This window comes from Aythya ferina (genome assembly GCF_964211825.1).
Source record: "Aythya ferina genome assembly, chromosome: 14".
NCBI classification, from domain to species: Eukaryota; Metazoa; Chordata; class Aves; order Anseriformes; family Anatidae; genus Aythya; species Aythya ferina.
In genome coordinates, this window is record NC_140312.1 from 3,826,088 (window position 1) to 3,852,643 (window position 26,556).

The 26,556-nt window shown below is 40.0% G+C and overlaps 1 protein-coding gene across 3 annotated transcripts in view; it reads right to left on the reverse strand.

The window, feature by feature from the left end:
- Positions 1-4,957: 4,957 nt before the first annotated feature.
- The window catches only part of TRPC7 (transient receptor potential cation channel subfamily C member 7), a 70,484-nt gene continuing 48,885 nt past the window's right edge, over positions 4,958-26,556 (reverse strand). Inside the window, exons 6-13 of one of the 3 annotated variants that reach the window (XM_084535220.1) lie at positions 25,222-25,455; positions 23,071-23,335; positions 16,564-16,759; positions 13,630-13,851; positions 10,822-10,902; positions 8,733-8,786; positions 6,898-6,973; positions 4,958-6,167 (exon numbers count right to left, since the gene is read on the reverse strand). In XM_084535220.1, coding sequence (XP_084391346.1) covers positions 6,025-6,167; positions 6,898-6,973; positions 8,733-8,786; positions 10,822-10,902; positions 13,630-13,851; positions 16,564-16,759; positions 23,071-23,335; positions 25,222-25,455 — 1,271 coding nt within the window. In that variant the 3' untranslated portion in view covers positions 4,958-6,024. The remainder of the gene's footprint in view (positions 6,168-6,897; positions 6,974-8,732; positions 8,787-10,821; positions 10,903-13,629; positions 13,852-16,563; positions 16,760-23,070; positions 23,336-25,221; positions 25,456-26,556) is intronic. The other 2 variants (XM_084535222.1, XM_084535221.1) reach the window with 2 other exon arrangements.

Genomic DNA, 26,556 nt, shown 5'->3' on the forward strand with positions numbered 1-26,556 from the left:
GCAAGCAGCAGCCAGGGCACGAATCGTGCATCAGCTGCGCCACTGTGAGTCTTTTCACATTAAAGGCAGAAAAAAGCTCCTGAAATTATGGTAAATGGTTCCTCTCCTCTCAGACCACCAGGCTACCCGGGGGTATAAGGGATTGTGGGGTTATTGCAGGTTGTGGCTGTTATTTTAACTGGCACCTCCTGACACCCACTGTAACATTCCTTCCTCTCATTTCCTCTCATACCTCAGGTTGTACTTTTCCCTCCTCCTCATTTTCCCCTTAGGAAGAGCTGCAGAACACGAACCCCACAAGTCTTTTCTTATGTGTTAATAAAAAAAAAAAAAACAATCAGAAAATCCTGGGCTCCCCAGTACCAGAGGGACATGGAGGTACTGGAGTGAGTTCGGAGGAGGGCAGTGACAGGATGAGAGGCAATGGGCACAAACTGAAGCACAGGAGGTTCAGGCTCAATATGAGGAGGCTCTTTTTAACTGGGAGGGTGACATAGCAATATGAGGGGTTGGACTGGATGATCTCCTGGGGTCCCTTCCAACCCTGCCCATTCTGTGAGTCTGTGAGAGAACAGAATGCTCTTAGACACAGGGCTACAGGTCTGGGTTTCTTTTGGGGATCGGTTCATTTGTTTTCAGATGCAATTTGCTATGAAGTCCATGTGCCACCTCTTTGAATGACCTTCATCCTCTGGAAGATCTTGACCATCAGTCTCCTGCCTCCTCAGTACGTGGGGACTAATTGCCCACTCTCAGAACCAGTGGCTGCAGCAGGGAAATTCAGCTCAGCACCAGGCCCCCAGTCTCTCCTGCTGTGTAAGCTTTAATTAAATCCTTGCAGCAGTATAATTAATCATTAGTATGGGAATTGCATATTAGTCTGCATTATCGTAAATATTAGCTAAAAATTAACAAGCTTGTTAGCTATTCAATAACCTTTAAAGCCCTTCCAAATCCTCTTTGTCATGCTGCAAATTTGTGTTAAATCTCTCTCTCAAATGACCTTAAGTGGATACACTTTTACTTGCTGTTAAAGCCATTACAAACTCTACAAGCAGTTTAGTTATTTTGCCCCCTTGGCTATTATCTCCCTTTCTGTATGGATTTATTTAAATTAAACTGTAGTGAAGACTTATCTCAGTGTCATATGAAGCCATTAAAACCTCCCAGAGATTTAGAGAATCACATCCCCAAATGATATATTGCTACTGAAGCAATGAGTCTTTTTTCTTGGTGTCCTTCCTTGCACTGCTTTCACTGGGCATTGGCAGAGCTTATCCCTTGCACATTGCATGTGCCCTACAAATGTGCAGTGCAGGGAGCGAGAGAGGGCAGAATTAATGTGTAAATATTGCTCCAAATAGGATTCAATTATCCAGAAACCTGTTTTGCACCCTGACTTCCAGCTCATTAAGGCAAATCCCTGAATTTCCCTGTGCCTCCCTCTCCTCACAGGAAGCTAGAGGTGTCGCACCTGCTTCCCCTCTTTCCCCTTTTGCTAAAAATTAAGTTCTTTAAGGCCCCATCTGAGAGACATCTTGCAGAACCTGCAGCCTTGGCTACAAAGTCAGGGTTGTTGTTTCCCTGTTGGTGAGCAGGGAGGCAAATGCAGGCCAAATGAATGAAGGAAAGTCCTGCTCGCCAGGTGCCTGCCTGGCCGGAGAGGCCATGGAGCTGCTTTGTGGCCTGATCCTGCCCCACGCAGCTCTGGGGCCCTGGCCTGGCCTATGGTGCGGGGAGAGATGCCACCAGCCTGTGAGTTGTGGCAGAGGGATGTCTCACGGGTTGTCCTTGCTGAACGATCCTTAATCTCTTCCATCTTTTAATAAGGCCAGCTTCTTCTGGCCTGCCGGAAAGGCATTTCTCTTACAGATAATTAGAAATAAAGCTTATCTCTGACAATTTAATGTGCTGTGAGGGCTGATTGGAATGCAGGCAGTCTCCTAAACTGTTATTCATGCCACTGCTCTTGTTTTTTGTTTACTTTTAAGTTGTATTTTCTGGGGACAAGGGACAGCAGCAGTTCTCTGTAAAGTTGTGGGCAGCATTAGTCCAGCCCTGAAGGCAAAGCTGTGTATGAAGCATCACCCCCAGCCTGTGCCCTGCAAAGCCCATCCCATGCTGCTGAGAGCAGTGCAAAGATGCCAGATACCCTTGGGCAGCTCCTTTGTTTTAAGATTTGCATCTCTGGACAGGAGGGGTTCATGGCTGAAGGCTTTGCAGTTCACCTAATTAAAGGCATGTTAATGCTTTCTGCTTTTGCCCCCTTTCTGGTAGCATCAGCTGAAAGGTTTTGTCTTTGCAAGACAAGAAGCAATTGTCTGAACACTTGGGCAGTCAATAAATTGCTACTGGCTAGTAAAAGGCTTTGTTCCAATCTTCTTCAGTTTGTTTAACTTCTAGTTTGATTGACCTGCTGGGTTTGCACAATTAGGAAGATCACTTGGAGAATAGTCACCCTTATTTAATCTTTTCCTGACCACCCCTCTAACATATTGCTTGTAAAATGTCACAACTCTCTATCTACAAATAGTTTGGGCAAAATCCCTTTACATTTTGAATTTGTCCAAGAAATATAAATTCTATATTTCAAAGCCACATGTAAGAACTGTTACAGACTGGATCAAATTTAAGCCATCAGAGGAGTTGTTCTGGCACCAGCTATGCCCACTGGTGATGGGAGATGGGGCAGGGGCCCTGCACATCCCAGGTCTAGTCCCAGCTATTCTGATTTTTCCTCTTCAAACTCTCTGAGTTCTCTCAGGGATCTTTTATTAAGGCTTCTTAACTTTAATTTATTGTAAACAGAGCTTGGAGAATAAACTATGCAGTGAATTTAACATAATTTCTGCTGATAGCACATTAATACATAGTGTGCAGCTTCTTTGTGTGTGTTTCTGGGACCAGATGAGAAAAGTGCTCTGAAGAAGTGGGATTTTGCTTGTCATGAATATTTATACAAGAAAACTCTGTGCCTTGATAGTTCATGGAATGTAAATAGGGAAGAAGCATATTTTTTAAACTGTATTTTTCCTGTATATCTTTTAGTCTCCTTTTGAAGTTCTAGAAAATATTATGCTCTTTCATAGATATATTTCTGCATGCAGAACAGCATGGTGACACGCTGTGGCAGGACTTATACTGATGGTACCAGGGCAGCAGGTGGTAGCTGGTGGGGCATGGCCGTGCTTCTGCATAGGCTCATGTAATTCAGCAAAGCTCTTCACAGTATGTGTGACCAGAATGTGCACTGACTGCAATATTGGGCAGCAGAATAATGTTCCTGTTGGCGTTGCTGGATGTTAGGACAGACCTTTTGTTGAGTTACATCTAAATATGCAAAGAGTAAATGTCTCACTGCATTTCCACTTACCTTTTTCATGTGATTTTGCATGCAGTACGATGAGAAATGCAAATTATGGTTATTATTTGCTCTACATTGAAGAATTCTGCTTACATTCCTAGGAAATGTTAAAACACTGAATGGGAAGGGTAAAGTAATGCTTTGATCAAGAGCCAGGTGTAGAGCTGTAATGAGACAAATCTTGAAGACAAGGCTGACGCAACAGAGCTGGTTTTCCAAAACTGAAATGAGTTTTGTACAGTGGTTGGAAGGGAGAAAAAATTACCAGGGAAGATATTCTTTCTTCTTCTGGGGAAAGAATAATATTTGAAATCAGCACCATTTTCTGATTTAGGTAAGGAAAGACAGGCCAGTGAGTTACTATTCCTGCAAATATTATTATATGCAGTGACTGTCTTGCACTGGCATTTAATACTTGCTTATGAATGCCGTCATCTAAATGTATCATACTGACACTACATTGTAAGAGCTACCATGCAAAAGTAACAGATTTACCACATTTCCAGCCACGGCTCTGGGAAATGCTATTCTGTGCTGCAACATTGGAAAGTACCTTTCATACAGATGGGGTAACGCAGAGGCAAATGCAGTTTCAGCTATATTCTCAGCTAAAAGTCACTGCAAAAATGTTACTTATTTAATTTTTGATTGCACACTCAGCACCATCAATATATGTGTGTAGCCACCTGAACTGAATTTCCGTTCTTAGAACAAAATTTTGCAAATGTGTTAATAAGTAAAGAATAATTTCAAATTAAGTACCACAAATACAGAGTCACTTTTGGAGAATATAGTTGGTTGCAGAACTTCTGATTCCCTAGTTTATTCCCTTGAAATGTATTTTAGTTAAAATTTTGTTTTTGACTAGTTCAGGCTTCAGAAAATCTATGACAAAATTGCTTCATACAACACTTTTGTTGTTCACCCATCACATTAAAACAATAAAATGTCCATGTATTGGATATTCAAATGATCAGGCAAATATTTCACCCAGTGTACAACAAAATATTATGAGGTAATTTTATTTTTTCCCATTTTTAGGTAAAAATATTACAGTATACAAGATAATCTTATTAAAGGTAAAAATACAGTATTTTGCTTTTTCTCTAAACAGATCTACTTACAGTACACTTTTTATTTTGTTTTCTTTTTTAATGTTTTTATACAAATATAACTATTATTCTATTAGGCTATCTGTGTTCTCATCTGGCACTTAAGAACTGATCACAGGTCACCTTCTGGTTCTGCTTGTTTTTCTTAGCTGATATCTAAATGCAATGGTCATCTTATAGGTGTATCTTGTAAACAAACAGGTCCTTTCAGTGGTTCCCAAGTAGTAAGGTGTGCTTTAAATAGTTGAAATCACGTAGCTAAATGTAAAAACCCAAGCAATCGAAGTCTGTAGTTGCTTTGCATCGACTTATTTTTACCATTCATAAAAATGCAGTCTGATTATTTGTATTACTGCAGCCTTTAAAGCAGTTTTAATTCCATCCTGGTCCTCTGAAAGAGCCAAACTCATAACTCAAGACAATCATTGCTCCGACGATTTTTTTTTCTCTCTCTTTTTTTTTTTTTTTCTTTTCCTTTTTCTTTTAATTATTATTATTATTATTTTCACATTGTCCTTGGTGGAATTGAAGCCTTTTCATATTGTTTTAAATGTTTGAAACTACTGGGTATGTTCTTTATGATTTATCTCACTCTATGGCTTGCTGACCTCTGAAATCCATAAGTATAGCAGAGTTGTGTTGCTGTTGGATTAATGCTCTTCCTTGTACTGAACACATTAGCACAATATATATTATTTCTGCTGTGAATATTACTGGGAAGTGAGTTTCATATCACTCTGAATATGTCAGCACACTGTTGTTGAAGCTGGGATCATCTGAGGATAAAAGAGAGGCTAGGTGTGTACGAAGAGACCACATCCATTAGTGGGTTAGATAATATAGCTGGAAAAGGCAGAGAGGAATTTTTGGCTGGGAATCCCTTTATCAGGTTCTAGTAGAGGGATGAAAGGATGCTTTATCCAACAAGCTTTGTTTATTTTTCCAACTCTGTCATTCAGCCTAAAAAGTAGATGACCTCCACCTGAGACACTTGGCCTCGGTCATTTCAGCAGATGATTTCTCATTTGTTTTTCATTAACCACAGTGCTGTTCAAAGTTATCTTCATGGATGCCCATGTAAACATAAAAGGAGAGTACACACCCAAAGTTAGGATTTTTTAAAAATTTTGCAAGGAGCATTTGCTTGGCACAGTTTTTCTCAGACTTCACCCACTTCTGATCAGTTCAGTCTGAGTTGGTATAAACAAGCACAGTCCCTTCACTGGACTCAGGCGGGTGAAGATATGTTTTTGTTTTTGTTTTTGTTTTTTTTTTTTTGCTTTTAACTAAAGGTGCCTTCCCTATGGTGCATTTGTTTCTGATGTCAAAGGGCATATATTTTTACCAGTAAGTCACTTCTTTGTCTTAAAAGTTTTAACTGGTAATTCACCAAACACAGGAGTAATGTGAGGTGCTCCTACCAATACTTGCTAGTTCACAAAAGTTGAGTGTGTGGCACCCATCTTTTGCACTGCTTTTGCCCTCCTAAGATGCTGGTTGAGACTGAAAAATGTTTAGAAAATCAGTTGTTTTTCTCTGTGTCCACTATCAAATGTCCTTATTTAAATTCTTCCCAAATTTGTCACTCAACTGCTGTATTAGTCTTGCCAGCTCATTGGTAGCTTGTGACTTTTCCTCCAAGAGTTCATATCGGAGACTAGAAATATCTTGCTTAATCTCTTTAAGTTCTCCTAAAGGGAGGAAAATATTCTTGTTAGCAATATTGAATCAAAGGAGTCATCCCTATGGTTTTAAGACATGAGAGAGTATTTAAGTGTGCTTGGTCAACAGTGTGTGTGACACTCTATATGATGTTGCTGGGTTCATGCCCTTTATATTTGGCTTTACAGTAAATAACCCATACTTGCAGCAGTGGTACCAACTGCAATAGCAAGTGTATATGGAAAGTTCATCTTTCTTCTAAAGTCTGTTCCCTCTCCATGTATAGATCCCCATCCATACTGGACATTTACAGGAGGGTAGCAGAGAGAAGGTATTACGAGGAGTTTCTTTTCCATCTACTTAAAATTCCTATATGACACCATGGCAGTGCACATCTTTATCCAGTTCCAAAATGTCTGTGGGCTAGTTACAAGTGTAGGCAGCACAGTCAGAAACTGCTGTATTTAGACCTCAAGAAAAGGCCAGGTATTGGCTGTACCCTGGATGTTGTAAAACAAGGATAGGTAGAGGTGTGGGCAAGAGCAGGACTAAGTGTAGACAGATCCTACGATACACGTGTTCTGCTGAGTATTTCAGAGCATTAAGGTGGCTCAGAGTCACCATTGTTCGCCTTTGTGTGAGCCTGAGCATGCTCTCTCTTCGCAGAGGGTGTTAACAAAGCAAAATCCTCTTACTGGAGGTATCAGTAGCAATAACATTACACGCTCTAATTTGTGACAATAATAAAAATCCACTTGCCTTCATTGACTTCATCATTTTCTCGGTCAACCTGAGCCTTCAGTACATACCGCTTAATCAGACGTTTCATTATTTTCTGAAAAGAGAACAGAAACACTTATCTTAACATGAGCTTATCCACACCTCCTTAATTCTAGACTTATTATGAGCAATTCAAGTGCCTGATTTCTCTAAGGATGAAGCCTGGCCTCAGAGGAAACAAAGGGAATTTTATTACTGACTTTTCATTTATTCTCTACTTTATATTATGAACTCTGTATTAAAATAGTTGATTGACAGCAATTGCATAATGAGTACACATAAAGATACTTTGGGGTGTTTGTGGGATGCACACAAATGGACAGGATGAAAACACAGATGATGCAGTAGCAATTTAAGAAATGGGATCCAGATCATTTTTTAGCATGTTGCTATTTAATGTATCAATAAAATATAATTTACTGGAAGGATTAAGTGGATAATTAATGTTGTTAGCAAAGCCACTCATGACGATGAGCTGAACATCTGACCCAAGGTTAAACAGAAAGACTCTGCTTCGGAATTCAGGCTTATGGAGAGAAAACAGACAATGAGGGACGGAGAAAAAGAGTTTGAACAAAAATGGAGAGCTTGGCAAGAGTAAAATGGCAGATTTTAAGGGACATACACAGGGTAAAAATAGCACCATGTGGATTTATAACATGGGCGATGACTGTTAGTATGGAACAGAGAATACGGAAATTGTAGGAAACAGTTATGAATACGACCTTGCAATGTGATATTGTTCCAAAAATGCATGTTACATTTCTGTAAAAGGAAAGTAACTTTGGCAGTCGAGCTACACAGTGGGTTACAGCTGAAGGCCTGCATCATTGCCAGTGACATCAGCGTGAGAAATGTGAAATCATTGCTCTAACAGAGATGATGATTTAGGTGTCCCAACAGATATACCTAAATTTGGTTATCAGATATTTACATTACACCACAACTCAGACTTGAAGGTCCTCAGGTAGATAAGGCAGCACATGCTGTCATGTTGGGAGCAGCTTCTTGAAGCAGAGTATAATAGGAGAGCCTTTTACTCTCCTATTTTGATTTAACCACTGCCAGAAAGAGGTAGTATTCAAATCGCATTCTTTGAGACAAAAGAGTGATAGGTTCAATGAAGATTTCTGTGCCCTCAAAGCTTTCTGCATACTCTGTAAACAACAGAGGCCTCAGCAAACATCCAAGAAAAGATAGCAAAAAGATAGAAAACATCCTTTATTTTATTTTTCTAGTTTTTTGATTAGATGGACATTATTAAAGGAAAAACATCTCAGAGTGAGCTCATATATTCCCAGAGCAATCAGGACTGCCTTAAACATCACTGAAAACACTGCGAAGATTATGGAACATGAATTAAGGAATCAGATTAGAGTAAATCATATTAGATATAAGGAAGAAATTCTTTACTATGAGGGTGGGGAGGCACTGAACAGGCTGCCCAGGGAAGCTGTGGGTGCCCTGTCCCTGACAGCACCCAAGGCCAGGCTGGATGGGGCTTGGGCAGCCTGGGCTGGGGGTAGGTCCCTGCCCAGGGCAGGGAGTGGAACTGGATGGGCTTTGAGGTCCCTGCCAACGCAAACCAGCCTACGATTCTATGAATACACCTGCTCTTTTTTCTTAGTAGCCAGCTCTGAATTATAATGGTACTAAAGGCATGTGAATATCAAAGGAAGATCCAGTCATTTATATAAAGGTCATGTAGTCATGGAATGCGGGATGTTTAGGACTCTCTGTCCTTGTCTCAGAGAGGCATCTGGCTAAGCAGGTGAGTCAATTAAGTCAACAGAGATGAGGCACAGTGCACGTACGGTGTGTTGAAGATGGCCAAGGTAGTAGAATCCAGAGGGAGGTAGGGTTGCCACCTGGGGAAACATAAATGAAGTAATGTTTGGGGAAAGTAGGGAAATTCTGGATCCAAAAAGAATTTTTATTTTTATTTTTTTCAGAACAGATGACAGAGGAAATTTAGAATAAAACAAGGAATCAACATAGACAATGGATGCTATTATTACCTGGACCGATATGATAACATCTTTCTACTCCAGTTTCCATATAGCTGGTACTGTGGATAGCCACTACTCAAATACATGTACTAACCATATTAACTGCTGTCTGTGATGAAAGCCAAAAGTTTACAGGTGCCTGCCTAATTTATCAAATACACAATGTACTTAGATATGTCTACAGAAACAAAATATTAAAAATGTGACCATCTTTAACAAGACGCTACTTAGTCACTGAATAGATATTTCTGCCATTAGGTTTAGGAAATTAATTCATTTTTGCCCCTGTGGCTTCCAAGTCTTGCTTCTCCCTGGTACTGTTCCTTATTGCTACACTAAATGAAATAACCTCTCAGAAAAATAAACCTGGTTACTGCAAGAAAATCCTGAATAAAACTTCAAGACAGACTCTTGGTAATGAATGCCAAGCTGTCTTTTTTTGGTATCCCTCAAGAGCACTGCACGTACATACATGTACATCAGGTGCACAAAACGCAGATACATCACTTGATAAATTTCACTAAAGAAAACAGTTCAGAGCTAAGCCACTACTTCAAAGGTTTTTCCAGTTGCAGAAGAAAGCTTGCTGGCCAGAGTATCAAAGTTTGTTCTTCTTTGTATTTAGATAATCAAGATTGTTACACCTTTCTTGTATTATTTGGACAATTTCTTTCTGCAGCAATGGAAACTTTCTAAGATTATTTGAAGAGAAACCTAGTAGGAGCATTAGGAAAGTAAAATAACATGTAGTTATCTCTCTCTTTGAAAACACAAATACTTTTCACAGCTGCTTTTGGCTTTTTCAACCTTGGAAGTAAGGGCTTAATTTACCACAAACATTAGGTGTTCTCATTTAGAAATAATAGGTGCAGGAAGAGAATGAGTCCAGCAGAGGCTGACACATCTTTCTGTTACCTGTGGGTCTGAATGTACAGAAAAATGTCAGAAATACTCAAGTGCCAGTTTGAGCGCGACAATCATCTCTTTTCCCTTCGCCTTTGATGGTGTAAAGCCAACTAACTCCAGATGCCAGAACAAATGAATTCTGTTTCTAACTGTAGTAGGTGTCTTAGAGACACCTACTATCTTGGCACAAAAGCCTAGACAACTTTTAAGACCAGGAAAATGTTATTACTGGTATGTTGTACAGACTAGGAACACACTGTGCTGGATGCCACACCAGTACATGACAAACAAGTCCTAGAATTGCCATTGCACATCACACCCCATTAAAATATTATTTTTCTCAACTCTCTTCAATGTTAGTTCCTTCAGACATAACAGTTCCCATCAGATTTCTTTCAGGATTCATCAAATCCCATGGGTTGCCTTCTGCTTATTGTGTTATCCGATTACATGCTTGCAGAAGAAATAATATTTATGCTGGCACGAATGCTCCAACCAAGACAGAGAGCTGTGCTAGTTCGTGCAATGGCTGAGGTGCCCTGTGCCACTGCTACAGTCGCGGGTGGGTTTGAACCATACCACATTGCAGGTTTAGCTCTGCAGAACAAGTTACTGCCAGAGAAAGCACATGCAAATGATAATGAAAAGGCTGGAGACGTGACACGGTGTCATGACAAAATGAATTGCTGACAATGCAAGACCAGGAGATTAAAGCTTGAATGATATCTCTTGTATTAAATTATACACCCTTGAGTGGAATTAATTAGCATGACATACATTAACACCATGTCTATTGCCATGGATGATACGCTGCGCTTTTCTCCGAGCACTGTGAACGTGAGGTGCCCCAGCCTAGTCCTGTGACCGTGCTAAGCCACAGTGCAGCTCATCACAGGCTGGCAGCAGCTGGACCAGAGTGAATACAACCCCTGCAGAGCTCTTCAGTGACAGATCTCTTCCCTGGCTCTTGCTTTCATGCTGTGATTACCTGATATCTCGTGGGCTTGTTATAAGCATTCTTCCCCGAATAATTTTCTGTGTTTCGAGTGCTAGACTGAAAGCGAACTTTCTGAAATTATAAAACATCATGATAGATTAAATCAATGATAGCTTCTCATACCCAGGCAGCCCCAAAGTAAACAGAGCCTTATAGAAACAGTAGGAAATGATTTGATCTATGGGTAGGATAAAAGCCAGCACATTCAGGTCTAAAAAAGTGAACTTTTGAAAGACAGAAAAGGTTGAAAAACACAAATTACAGGAAAAAAAAAAAAAAGAGATTCTAAATTGTCTAGACAAAAATGACATGCTCGCTCAATATTTGGACAAGAAGGTGCTAAGAGAAACAAAATATATTTATCTTGGATTAGTGATTATCAAAGTAGAACACAATTTAAAAAATAGAATAAAAATAAATAGGTTTATAGAGAACAAGTCAATGTACCTATGAAAACATTCTGAAACTGAATTGATTTTCAGCAGTTCTTTTACAACAGTACAATTTGCTACTCATTTAGCTGAAAAAATACTTTTTTAAAACAGAGTTTATTTTTTAAATCAGATGACATTGGACCTATTAATTTTGCACTCTAGTAGCTTCTAAGGAGTTTTTACAGCACAGAGAATATTTGTAACAGTTTTCTTTGACATTATTATTTACCTATGAATTTTTTGGCCCAAGTGCTAAAGAAAAAAATTTTCTCAAAGGAATTAAGTCATATCGTAGACCCAAAGGAGCTGGTGGGTATCAAAAACCCCTGTGACAGCATGCAAGTGTATGTACAGGGAAGGCCTTAGTTAAGGGCTTTTCATCCCTGACAGGCCCAGAGATCCTGTGAAACAATGGTGTTTCTATTTTTTGTTGTTGGTTTTTGTTTGTTTGGTTTTTCTTTCTCATTCACGAGGTGTGCCATGGTAATATAGAGATGATCTGTGAAAAAAAAAATCAACAGGCAAGCAAGAAATGACTGGGAGTTGTCATTGCTTATGTCAAAGCCATGGAAACTGTGAGTTCTGCATGAATTCTACAAGAAAGGACAAGCCAGACACTTTCACTTATATGGCTTGGGGAAGAAGAATCTTAGAGAAAATTGTATTACTTTGGTTTATGCTCTGAAGCGGAAGAAATCCAGACTAAGCAGACATTTTGTAGTTTGATTAAAATAATGTTTTGAAAATATTATCTTTCTAAATCATTATTTGAGATAGAGGAAAAAATATTTCTTTAATTTCAAGAATTTACTGTTCTAATGGGTCCTTCAGTAATCATTAGTGTTAAATGAGTTTATGGACTAAAATGCTGCCACATGTTGTCTAACTTAAAAACTGTTCACAAATAAGGAACTCAGTCAAATTATATGAAAACATGGAGCAGGCCCAATACATATGCAGTTCTTTTAGGTTCATATGAGCTTGATCTTGTCCCAGGTGTGGGCTTTGCCTGGAGCCAGGTGGCTCACCAAGAGTCATCATCCTGCCAGACTGCGTGCTCCTCTAAGGAAACCCTAGAGATCCAAACAAAGCCCAAAGCAGGCTACACAAAGGCAAACTGCAGAACCTTCTCCAAGCTCTCTTTCTTTTTCCTGGTGTAACTTGTTCCCTTTCTTTACTTCTGCAAGATTAAAAATGGGGGTAGGCTGCTCACTTCTGAAAGCAGGTTGTTAGAATAGCAATGTGCTGAGGAGCCACACCAGCCTCTCACATGCAGTGACCGTAAGAAATGAGACAACACATTTTGGAGGGCTTTTCTTTTCCCCCAGGAATCAATTCTCAGTGTTGTTCTCTTGTTTCAAACCCAACCTGAGCTGAGAAAATTAAATTAGCAAAGCTGTCTCCTCACATCTTTTAATCCACTGAGTTTGATGACTGCAGCCAAGCAGCTGCAGCTGAGTTCCAGTGAATGTTTTGGACTTTTTCTTCTCCTGTGTAATGCAGAAATGTTGCAGGTGGATTTGTCCTGTGAGTAGGTTTGGGTGTGTTACAAATGTATACACTAGGAACACTCTGTCCCAGGCATGCTTTGTACATTGCGGATAAAAATTTCCATGGGTAACATCATTTTCTCTGATTTCTTTGGCATTTCCCCAGGGGAGGAACAAAACTAATTCTGTTGGGAAGGGTCTGGACATTAAGCATATTCTTGCAGCTCTCTTGGTTTATCATGCAGACACTCACTTTTGATGGGAAAAGCATGCCACCATGCAGCTGGCGCTTACAAAGCACATTTCTATTTTAAATGACAAAAAAACGAGATGGAAGAGGCACAATCTGCCCATTAGTAGCTACGCATCACTAGACAGATGCAAGTAGAGAACTTGCTAATTACAGCTGTAGGTATTTAGGAGGTGTTATTAATCCCTACTTGGAAACTTGTTCCCAAACCTGGAATGGCAGTAAATGCTATTAATGTAATGGCAGTAAAATTCGGAAATCACTTAAAGGCCAGAGGATGTTTTGAAGAGGCATAAAGGCCTGCTGAGTATGTTAGGAGCCAGATCTAGGATCTGATTTATGCATCTGCTTTTTCCCTTGGTCTTTGACCTTGCTTATTTGGCTTTGGAAAGTGCCTCCATTTAGAAGAGTTGCTCTTTCACTGGTGTCCAAACGGTGCCCTGTATAACGAGCCAGGGAGGACCCTCTAGGTGCTAATACAATACAAATAACATGCAATGACAATTCTGGGTAAGAGGTTGCTCTGTCCCTGGTCTACCTGTGAACCATGCAACCCTCTCCTGAAGGTCTCTGGCAGGTGTGGATCCATTACACAAAGAAAGTGAAAAGTAAAGATGCAACATACCCGTTGTTTTGAATTCAGCATCCCCATCTCAAGATCATTTTCACAGTTTTTGGCCTTAGATTTGCAAAGTTTTATGAGGCACATTTTTATTCTCAGTATGAGATAATAAAATGATTTAGGGCTTGGCACTAGATTAAAAGGAGCAGGTAAAGTCCTTCCTTCGTCAAAGTAGGATAGCCAGAGCTTGGCACGTGCAAACTTCCACTCCACATCTGCATCCTCCTTGGGAAGGGAAGAGAAAAGAACACACAAATACATAATTAGTACATAGGAAAGAATTTAGCTATCATAAGGACAAACATACAGGTAAGAAATTACTAGAATCAGTCTTGTTTTTCCAAAACAAGATACCTGACACAACATGTCTTCTTAGGCTTCTCTGTGGTGATCTCAAACTAAGGAAAATTTGACCAAATAAATGAATAAACAAAGAGCACAAGCTCTCCAAATGCTAGACTGAACAGCAATGAAGGCTGCCTCTGATTAACTGCAATACTAATTACCAGGTAACCGTTATCACTGCATTGGCCAAAAAATCCCCCATAAAGGAGACTAAGTCCGTGACTTCTATCATCAGCTTATTTTCTCGTTAGTCCCATTTGCTTTCACCATCATAATGTCCCCAGATAAATAGACCTGCCATTCACCTTCTGCCACTCAAGCAGGTGGAGAAAAAAAAAAATCAATCACTGTGCCTGTGAATCTCCTTTATGAATTGTTGGGATGGACCAGGATCACTTCCAAGTACAAGGGCAAGGTCAGCACACTCTTTATGGATCTGCTTGGCATTTATATAGGAGGATGGCCAGACCCAAGTATCAGGACCAGCTAGCAGACAAAGGAACGGAGGAGATACAGCTGCTCTACAGCTGTTTTCATCGTGGCTTATGTGGAGGCCAGCAGCATCAATAGAAGTGTGGGTCCGCCAATTCCCCATACTCATGTACATCTGTGTCATGCTAAAATTAATAACCTGTGATTACCCCGTACCTCTGAAACCCAGTCAAAAACTGGCAGAACACAATTGAGCTTAATTCTGTCATAGATATAAAAATGTCTGCCAATGGAGCAGTATTCACATCTGCTATTTGGCCTTCTCATTCTTTGGGGTTGAACCTCACAAAAACCTAAAGCTGAATTACAGTAGAAATCACTTATTAACATTTTTAATGCTTTTCTGCTAAAGAGATACTGATGGAAATAGTTCTGGTTTCTGGCTGGCAGAAGAATTTTTTTCTTTCCATAAATGCAATGTAGCCAGGAAGCACTAATACTTGAGGGATAAACAGAAGAAAAACAGAAGTAGCTGAAGAGTGATATTCAATGGAAAGCATAAAAATGTGGCCTTATATCTGCAGCTAACAGTAATGCATGTCCCCACTGACTGTAATGGAATTTAATTCCTAAGTAATTGACATCCTCTATCTTTATTGACATTGCTGTTGTCAGAAAAATACATTGGCAAAAGGGACTTTGTCTCGTCAGTAGAATGACTTTGTTTTTCCTTAATCTCCCTGTTGCTGAGGATTTAAAGGAATTAGTATGAGATTTACTAGGTTTCTCCCACTTCTCAAGCAGGAGGATCTGGAATGAGTAGCTCACATTTGTTATAATTATAATTAGTTATAGTTATAATATTCTTTAACAAAGTTTTATAGAATTCCAAGCAGCCAAAAAGGATGGTAAGGCCTTTTTCTAGGAAACTGGTGATCACATAGCTCAAACTAGAAAATTAATATAGTCTATCTAGTAAGACATTTCTTAAGATTTTTCTTTAGTAAACTTGCAAGGGCATCTCTACTTACTATACGCATTAATAGGCTGAGACCCCTTCAGAAATAACTCTTGTTTCTGTAGAAGAGGATTCAGGAAACACTTGATCTTATGTGATTAGAAATCTTTGGGGAAATGACTGCTTTCTGCACATGGGAAAGCTTCTGGGGCAGAGAACATATGTAAGGTCTCTCTGACATTTAGACTTAGTTGCAGCACAAAAGATAGAGCTATATTTGCACTACAGTACATGGAAGAATTAGACATTACAGTGAGAAAAGGTTTTTTACTCCGGCCTTTTCCAGTGTTAGGTTCTGAGGGAAGATTAGAACAAATAATTAATACAAAGTCAACTACAGAAACTTGATATTTAACAAATCAAAAGAAAGAGGTGAATCAGCATAAACATTGTCCAAATATTAATCTTTTTTATCTGTCACTATTTACATGAGCAGGGATTTGTTTATGTCCAAAGCATTTAACAAATCCAGCCTGCTAATATTAATACTACTGAACAAAGCTGGGTAAAACCTGCAAACACCTTCCTTGAGGGTTGTATTCATATCCTTTCAATGTTGCCTTTTGCTCATGCCATTAAGTTTTGTAGGTCCAGGGACTCCTCCTCCACCTACTTATATATAAAGATTGTGTGCCTGGTATTTGAAAAATATGTAATTTTATATATGCATCCATGAGTTTCAGACCTAGGTGGGCTTTTGTGTTTAACCATTACAGAGCACACAGAAAATAAACTGACAAACAACAAAAAAAAGGCAAACATGAGATATTCTTTGCTCTTTCTTAAGCAAACAGCACAGCTAAGGTAATACACATGGATAAATTATCATAATTAACACAGGGAGTAAAAAATACCACAAACTGCTTTCATTAAATACATGTAAAGGAAATTGGGTTTGCTCACAGATGGTCATTAAAAACAAGGAAGTTGAAGTTGTTATACGAATGATTCATTGTTAATTATTAATTCAGCCCTAATTTGGGGTCAGACTCAGCCTTGACTCTTGCACAGTGTAGGATTTGTGTTTCAACAACCCTCTAATCATGCATATGGAATAAACTGCAGCTTCCTTGTTCTTTTCACATTTTCATTATTAATAATAATTATGTACATTGAGTTTGTAATGCAGTTTCTTATCTTACCTCAATTTCCTGATAGGAGTTGTTGATCATGGCTATTAGCATATTAAGCAGCACCACCACCATGGTCACGTTATATACTCCATAGAGTACGTATCCAATATTCTCAATGAATTTATGATCGTACTTCAGCACCACAGATATCACTTCAGATAAGCCAAATATTGACCAGAATAAGGTTTTAAAACTTTCTTCTACCCTAAAAAATAAAGCAAATGATCACTTTATAGAGTCGGCACCAGGTTGGACTGGCCAAACCCTAATAGTAAAAGTGGTAATCCACCAATATAAGTATGATTCCTTGGCACAGCTATTACAAGCCATTATCTATCACCCAGGGACATGCCAGATCATATTTCCTGATCTGATAAAGAAATATGATTTCTAATAAATACTCTGAAGTGACAGTGCCCCTTTGTTTGCTCCATCTGTTCTTCTCAGATGTGTTACTTGTCATTTGGCCTTTGAGTCCCTATTAAGGACTCCTTCTCCATGGGCCACTTGCTGTTTGAAACATTTTGTGTAGGGCCCAGTACTTCTACTCAGTCACTCATTTCTCATCCAGAGAAGATAGACAGAGATTATCTAGGAAAGGGGAGAAGGAACCTATGTTGACTGCCTCATATGCAATTTCTGGGGCAAAAGAGACTTTTTACCCAGAAGGAGTCAGTGAAAAGTTCTGTTTTGTGGCATTAACATAACCAGCACACTGTGCAAGTAAAGTCATCCCCTGGTCTGATTTTCTTCTCTTCCTGCATTGGGGTTGTAAACAAATCAGATGCCCAAAGATGTGTAGTAAAAAATTTAAGTTCCTAAAGAATTTGAAATTAAGGAGTAGTAAAAGATGTTACAGAGAGGCACTTTAATTTTATTGTTACCCTTGCTTGAAAGTAGGAACTAGATGAAAATGAAAAGTTGAAGGATGGGAAAAAAGGAAGGGATGACAAAGAGATGGGAAGTCTGCAGCTGAACTTACAGGCCAAAAGGAGACCTGGAGGGAGCCAAAGCTAAAACAGGCAGAAGGGGAGCAGCAACAACTAGAAATGAAGGAAGGAGGAAAAGGAGGGAAACTGGTACATTTTGGAAGCTCTTTGCCTAGTTTTTAAGTTAGAAGCAAATATGCCTTTACTGAATAATCCTTAGAATATTAACAAGCAATTACCTCCACTCTCCCCTGGCCTCCCAGGAAGTAATGTCTTCTGAGAAAACAATGCCATTAACAAATGATTTTGATTTCTTTTAAATTATTATTATTAATATAAGGATGGCAGCTTAATTTTGCTACATGTTTATAAAAACAGATTATAGACACAAACTACAACATGTCCTAAGGCAAAAATAAGCTTTACATCTACTCCAGTATCAATTACACTATACATGCAAGCAAAACAAATTAATTTCAACCCTTTGAAAGGCTAGTGCAGAGCACTGGGCAATTCCTTTCTGCCACAGCAGACTAGTACTTATGTCTCATCACAACTCATGGCATTCCCACTTCCATTTGCATGTAGCATTAGTAAGACTGCAGTAAATAATTAGGTACCATTCTCCACCAGTATAACTGCATTTACATGTGGGGATAACCCTGAGCGATGTGTCAGAGAGATGTTGCACAACATCATTTAAAAATGTGGCTTTCTATTCAGTCTCCACGTTACTCAGAGTGTGCTGTTGTGTTCACTCCTTGCTGCTTTCATAAGGCTGGGACACTGTGCAGAGATATATTTGTCTCCTGCCCTCAAGTACAGGAAAGGGCAGCTGACATTATTATGTTAGAGACCCTTCACTTTTATAGTAGCAATCTGGTTTGCACTTATTATATTAAATGTTGTATTTTTAGATAAAGAATGCATACAACACCAAAAACCTTTGGCTTTGAAACCTATCATCCAAGTCACTTATCAAACTAATACAAAAACATAACCAGTAGCCTTGATCCCAGCTGCACCCTGCTATTAACCTTCCTTTTTTAATTTGGAAAAGTTCCCTTAGTTTTCCACCCTGCCAGTGGGTTTTAATACAACACGCCATATCTGCTCCTTCTCTGCAGCTCAGGCATTAACCTTTGCTCTGGAGTGGTGCCAGGTTCTCCTTGAAAAGTTAATTACTGCCTGTATGTGGCCCTGACTGCCCCAGGCAAGCATCGGCTCCAGCACAGCCACCATGCTCCTCTGCAAATGTCCACAGTCCTTATTCCCAGTGCCATGTGTGGGAACAGTGCCCACAGTAGTGGGAGGTGCTGTGAGAGGTGAACCTGTCTGCAGCACCCCAAAACTGCTCAGCAATGCCTACAGACAGACACAGCTCTCCCACTCGTGGGGAAAAATATTTCTAAGGAGACCTTGTACTAGTTCGTCCCTACCCTCTGGAAAGGCTGGGTGGCTTTCTCTCTTCCTTTTACTCTACTGTCAAATTGCAGGAGGTTTGGCAGAGGTTACAGGGAACCTTTTTTTCTTCTCCTTTTTGAGAATGTCTCACTGAAACACGAGACAAGGATGTTTGGAGCCAAGTTCCTGAAGTTTCCAAGATGTTGATGTGTCTCATCATTGCCAACTAAGCAATTTACCCCCCTCCTGCAACATCGGGAGGGGTTATCATTCCTAGAAGCAGACAAATGAAGGAACAAAGGAGGTCAGGAGTCCTGCCCAGGCTGACAGCTCCTGACAGCAGGAGGAGCTGGCAGTGGCAGATTGACTGATGCTCCTTGCTGAGTTGGGTATGCTGTGCTCTCACTACTGTGGTCAGGGCCAACTATGGCAGTGAGGAAAGAGCAAAGGGATTTTTGTTTCAACAGACATAGTCCTGTGGAAATTAAACACAAATTTTGCGTAGAGGAAGAATACAGACCAGAGGTGATCACCTAGTTGCAAGTTTTCCTTGCTTCTGTAAACAGCAGTGTGCTGTTCATCGAAAAAGATAGCAGCAAGGCCATAATTTCATGTCAGTCTTGTGTCCTCCTCTTTAAGAAAGCTTAAAGCATCCTTTTAGATTAAGTTATTCCTTAAATTGATTGGTAAAGCTTTAACACTGCCAGAAAAGCAATGGAGGTAATACAATCTGCAAAAAATATCACATTTTGACAAAGGAGAGTGAGAAGAAAAAAGCCTTCAAGCTTCTAAGTAACATTGGCACTGAACAGTGAGTCACACTTCCCTTCGGGGAGAAGCAGACAGAAAACCTTGTGCTGTAGCCTTCAGCCTGATTTGTGATGCAGAAAGCAAGATGAACACAATCAGTCTTGCCTCCATTTCAATTTTGTTTGCATAGCATGTTCTTAATTACAGGCTGTTTTGAGAGCTGTGTTCTGTACACAGCATACAATAAACAGATAAACATAACTAGGGTCGGCTGCAAGAGTCATGAAAATTGTCTACTTTTCAGCAATGAAGAACTTCAACATTTTTTCAAAGTATACTATGGTTAGCTAAATAATCTCTGTATTTAACAGTGTGAAGTAAAGTACACCACATTTTTATTTCCTTTGCGTCAAGAACATTAAGATCTTAGAAATGACAGAAAGTGCATGATAACATAGTTCAGAGGCCACTGGGGTGCTACGTGACTGCCCTGTAGAAGGCATCAAAAGCAAAACTCAGCACATGATTTTGAAAGTGCAACAGCATGGTAAGTTACACCAAACATTCACGGATTATTATTATTAGAACTAAGAAAGCAATTCCCTCTCAGTGATATCTAGACACTCTTTTTTTCTTACTGTCCTGGTAAGCCATGGTTTTCTCAAATGTTCAATGCAAAGTTATTTCAGTGAGTAGCTCTTTGTTTGCTCACTGTGGAACCGGCCACAATCTAATTAATGAGCAAATCCAGAGGGCCTTCTTCTGTCCTGGTTAGGCAAGTGATATCTGATTCAGGACCCATATTAAAATAGACAAATTTTTTAGTACAAAACTTGCTTTCTGTAAAATTTCACCTATCCTCATAAGAATTCTCACCGTGTCTGCCAAGAAATGTATTCAGTGAAGTCACTGAAGTCACAGAGTCATTACGAGTACAGGAAAGTACGCATTACTCTTTGCCTCAGTGAATTTTGACAATATTTGAGTTATTTATTCTACTCTAATAGTGAAATCTTCCTTCTTTTCAAAAACAAGTTAATGGCAGAAGGAGACCACAGCATTCAGCAAGACCCACAGGCAGCTCAGGATAAACAGAGGAGGAAACGTTGCTGGAATTGGTAGCTGCCTGTCTGCCAACAAAATGTTGTTAATAGCTTACTAAAATTGTTTGGGACTGTACATTTCAAGGTTTCTAGTTTGTTGAATGAGATATCTGAGAAGGATTTTTAGGATGAATGTTAATCTACAGTCTTTGTTTCATATGATGAAAGAATTTTATTTTCACTCATCATCATTTGACCCTCCCGTGTGCTTAAGTAACCAGAAGCCAGTAAGTCTATTTTAAATCTTTTCCAAATTCTTAAAAGGAAAATTCATGTTTATGGAAAATTTGCTTCATAACAAAATGAAGTCCCTCCAGGATAGGATAGGTAATCACAAGGCTGAAGTTAATGAGGAAGAGCACTACCTTTTGACAAGACTCTCCCCAGCCCAGACATCCCTTGGCATTTAAGCAATCTCTAGTCCAGTGAGCAGTCCTCATTTTGGTCAATGCTTACTCATTATTTCTATCAAAAGACGGTAATTCCTGGAAGACCCACTTGGGTCACATGTGTTAATCCGACAGTTACCACCATTGCACTGGAGACTGGAATTTGTTAATGCTGTGCTCCTGTGATGTGCCTGAGACTTGTACTGAGGACCATAACTGAGGCAACCAGGGATGGTATCGACTCAACTTCTCATTACCTCTCGTGCTTCAAGGACATCTCCTTTTCAAATAAGCAGCAAGTCACATCCCACACACTCAATTTTCTTCTACCTTACTACCAAGCACAGATAAATGTAATTGCGTCTAGCCTCATAAATCCTTCCATTAAAACGTATCCTGAGGTTACAAGAAAGGTTTGGAAGGCATATTTGGCTCAATCAGAAAATTTAAACATTAGGGTACAAAGTACATGTTGCACAAAAGAGTAGGGCAGTAAAACTGGCTCCTGAGCATTTGGAAGGAAACAGCCACTTGCAGGAGAAATGATGCTGAAAAGGTCATTTCTCCTAGAGGAGTCACAAGCTAAGCCCCCAGCTCGCTGTGTGACACGTTAGAGAAATGACACATCAAATGCCAGCTGCTGCCTGCTCTGCAGCTCAGGTATTTCCAGTGTGGCACGGTTGCCTTGAAGGCAGATCATAGCAAGGGGAAAACATCACACCCAGCTTTCCTACTCCCTCACAGGTTGGCATATGGGAAGGGAAGTCCCCACTGCGTCCCCAGGGCAGTCACAGTGATTTCGTGTGCATGTAAAGCTGCCTGCTGCGGTGTTCTGCTGGTGCAAGGGAGGAGGCTTTCCTCTGGGCACAGGGGACATTCCTGCAGATACAGCAGATCACTGGGATGTTCCCACCTCTGAAACCTCCCATAGTGGCATTGCAGTAAGTTGCAGGATGGCCAGCACACAGGAGGGAGGCTGACGTCCTGCACTATTAATAGAGAAGCAGAGAAACTGAAAATTTCCTGAACATCTCACAGAACGTTTTCCTGATCTGTTATTTTGATTTCCAGAAATAAACACTTCTGAACTAACCCATCTCCCCAAGCTCAGTCCTTGAGCTGGCTGCCAGGACTGGAGGCTGTGGTACGAGTTTCCCAGCCAAAGTCTGTATCTGACTTCCCCACGCAGCTAGAAGAGAAACTTTAGATAGCTCTCTCAAATGAGCAGAACATACAATCTCTGAAAAATTACAAAATGGCAGAATTCTTATAAAATGCCATTAATTATTTCCAAGGAAATAAAGTACTTATACAAATAAGAAGTGTTGTGGGGGGGGGGGAGAGGGAGGGGAGGTGGTGGTGTATAAAACCCATTAGTTGTATCATTTCCAGCCTTCTTTGTAACCCTAGGAATATCTTGTACATTTGGAAGCTCTAACCCTGAAAACACTAGTTCTGCAGAGCCATGCAGGTATGTTTTGGGCTCTTATCTTGTTGAGATTAAAAGTTTGTTTGTTTTTTTTTTTTCTTTTTTCTTTTTGTGGAGGAGAGAATAGAATTGAATGAGTGTGTTGGTTGGACAGAAAGATGATTGAACCTAAAGAATCAGGGCCAAAAAGGAATGTGGGCAGCCCTGGCAGAAATAGGAAGGGAGCAGATGATGATGAAGGGAGAATTAAAATTGTTGGGCTCACAGAAAGAGGAATAAGAACACAAAGATATGTTTAAGCATGTTTAGGAGATGGACTTATGTTTGCACACAGAATCACCTGCTATACAGACACTTCTCTGTTTTCAGCCGAGCACCTTACATGGTCTTTACAGAACTACCAGCAGAAGAGTGTTTGGCAGCACCCTGGCTATCTGAGCAGACTTAGCAGCAGCAACGGACCAGGACGGACTGAGCCCTGCAAGAGCAGCCACTTTTCCTTAGGTACTCACGTTGTAAATGCTGGGTTGTATTTCGCACCAAGGTAGTAAGAGTAAAGGTTGAACATTCCAATCATGAAGGCCAGGAACACCATGATGAAGATGACCATGAACTTGAAGATATCCTTCACAGTCCTCCCCAGAGAGATCTGCAGGGGGCCGAAGCTTTCGTTGGCTGGAAGAATGTAAGCAATGCGGGAGAAGCTGAGTACCACAGCTATTGCATACAGTCCTTCTGAAATGATCTGAGGATCCGAGGGAAGCCACTTGTTCCTGGCTAAAACAATACACGTACATTAGGTATTAGTAATGAAAAGAGGCAGATGGAAGTTATGATGACAAATGACCCCTTCTGAAGGCAGAATGTTGGTTTTGGCCAGGTGAAAAAAAATAAGGTTGGAAGCAACTGGTTATTGAAGTCCTAAGCATGCTTTACAAGGATAGGTAAGATATAGTTGTATTTTTCACATGGAAAAGATGAGAAATGAAAAAGTCACTGGGATTTACCAAAGTCACACAGCAAATAAATAACATGGGTTTAAACAAATTCGGTATTTTCAGTATCCTAGTTGAACAACAACTGTGCTGTCCCTTTTCCAGCTGAAGCCCTTGAGATGGAAAACCAAAACTACAACACAGTGGAGCTCGGCCATAGCTTTGGATACACGGCACTGTGTCAGTATAAGGAATATAAGAAAACATTAGGGAGGCTGAGACTTCTCTCCCTACCATTATGCGAGGAGGCTTGGATTTGTTCAGATAAAGCAGATATAGCCATCAAGTGTATTATCTTTGTGTTATCTTTAAATTAAAACCAATTCTGGCAATGTAGTCGTTCTAATATTTCTACTTTGAAAATCTTCTTGTTGATACCAGATATGCATCATTTGTTTAATCTACTGAAAATGTGAAAATTTATATTAATGTAGCTTATAAGTGTCATTGCATCAGCTGAGCAACTTGACAAAAATATTGACTCAGAGCTAAAACATAGGGCATCTTTAAGGACACAGCAGTAAACTCAGGCATTATTTTCAGTAATCTGAACCCAAGGACAAGAAGCAGATGGAGGAATTCACAGAACTTGGTTGTGACATTCTGTTCTAGACCTTTTGCATCTCTGTAGCATGAACTGACTTTAAATGGGTCAGCAGCAAACCAGAGAGAGGCAAACCACAGTGTAAGTTCAGAAGCCTCTTGCTTGCCCAGGCAGGGAGAGGGATGTTTACCTGCAGGGGGACCACACCAAGCAGGAGGATGAGCCAGTGCCAGCTCATCCCATCAGCAAACCTGTGGCTGTGCACCCTGGTGTGGGGTCAGGGCACATCTCTGGTGCTGCATGGTGCAAGCCTACAATGGGTGAAATCTGACAGCCTAGATCTGCTTTTCCATCCCCAAGCACATTTCTAGAACATTGTCTTGCAAACCTAGGGAGCTAAGGGTTTTCCTCTGGGCCCAGATCTCTAGATCCTGCAGCCTTCCATGAACAAAGTCCCCACAGATTTTGCCCAGGGTTACATCTCATGCTTGCAGAGTTGTACATTGAGTCCAGCCCCTACATATAAGGCACAAAGCTCTATTCATTTATGAATATCAAAGAACCATTTCAGCCATCAAAAATAATGTCAAGGCTATACTATTGCTTGCATTTTCAAATGTTAGAACTTACAGATGATATAGGATCTCCAAAATAGAGATTTTCTCTAGAAGAAGCAGCTTATAGGTGTACTTTGTGTTTCTGTGTCTGTTACACAGGTATCGGTTTTAGCAGAGATGCATAGTACACCACCAGTTAGAAATGCAGCTCCAGATCTTATTTGTTTATTTATTTATTTTCATGTTCCCTCTCTTGTATTTGGAAAATGGAGCAGGTTCATTCATCTTTAATTTAAATTATATCCTGCTCACTCACAGTTCCTGATTATTTGTTACTCAAGCTATTTTGCAAAGATGTGATTGACTTAGACTTATAAGAGACTCAATGAGGTTCAGTTCTTGATTCCCTTGGGCTATTTATGAAGATGGCTGGAATGGGCAAATCTCAGAAGAATAATTTATCTTAATTTGAAAATAACCTTTATAAATACCACAAAAACTGATTTCATCAGTTCCACACACAAGCCTGAAAGAACAGGAAGCATTAGATAGCAAAAAGCATCTTACCATAAGTAAAGTAAGCAACTTCAGGGGGAAGGGTGACATTATTGAGGTCATCGTCTTGAACGTACTGATCTACGTACTGTTGTGCTTCAGTGGCTTTGAGAAAAGCCATGAACCTGGCAGTGAATGATGCCACGAAGATGGACAGCATCCCAAAGTCCAGCAGGTTCCAGAGATGCAACACATATTCTCGTGGACCTTCTTCCCAAATCTCCTTACACTCTGACCATATCATGCCTGTGGAAAGGCCAGAGCGCATTTAACCAACATAAACAGAAGGTACTTTTTGGATTCAGACAGCCCATTGCCTGGCTACTGGTGGCTTCTAAGACCAAAGCAAAAATAAATAAATAAATAAAAATCTACAGTTAAACTGAATCTCTCAAGATAATACTTCATATGTCACCTTAAAAAAATAATAAATAAATAAAAATAATAATCTTTTAAGCATGTGAGGCTAAAATTTCACTATATTATTAAAAACTAAAATAAGTTTCTGATGTTGTCAGTGAAAGCATGGTTTTCAAATACTGAAGGCAACTACAGCTGATCTACTTGGAAAAAAACATAGATTTCCTCTCTTCCCTCTAAAATCTTCATGCTAAATTGGGCCACTGAAGGTGGTGTTGCTTGCTCTGCAAGAGCTTTTCTTCTCTCCTAACCTAGAGGGTGAGTCCATTTTGAAAATGGAAATAGCTTTGTGAATGGAACCCTGATCTAGCAGGAAATACCACCTGATCAGAGAAAAGAGAAGCCAGAAGTTCTGCCACTGCAGAACTTTTCATGAAGTTTTATCTATTAATTAATAATGAATTTCCAAACACTAAAGTCAGCTTTACCACTTCAAATATCCTGAGTTTAACCTGAACTTAGAACCCTCCTAATGATAAAGTTACAGATAAATCCAAATGCCAAAGCCAGAAAATTCATATATTTTGACATCTGTCTTCTACTGGGTAGTACTAGGGAGGACAGGCAAATTCACGGGGCAAACTGGAGCTAAATGATTCAGGTCAGATTCACCAGTTTGCCTGACTCTCAGTCACAGCAACGATCTGGGGCCAAAATCTTGCTTCTGACTGGATAAAATGTCACAGTAATTTACCCACTGATAATTATAAATATTTCCTCCAATCCTGTTTCCATGGCAGCAGCAAAATTCACTTTTAATCAAGCAGGAGCAGGGCCTGCCAATTGCCATGCGGCCTCCTGCAACCTTGTCCTTTATATGAACTCTTCTTTGCTGGAAGCTCTCATGGTGTGGTGTGTAAATGCATTTGCTTGGCTACTTCAGAGACTCTGGAAGTACACGGTGTCCCACGGGGCACAGCCAGAGGT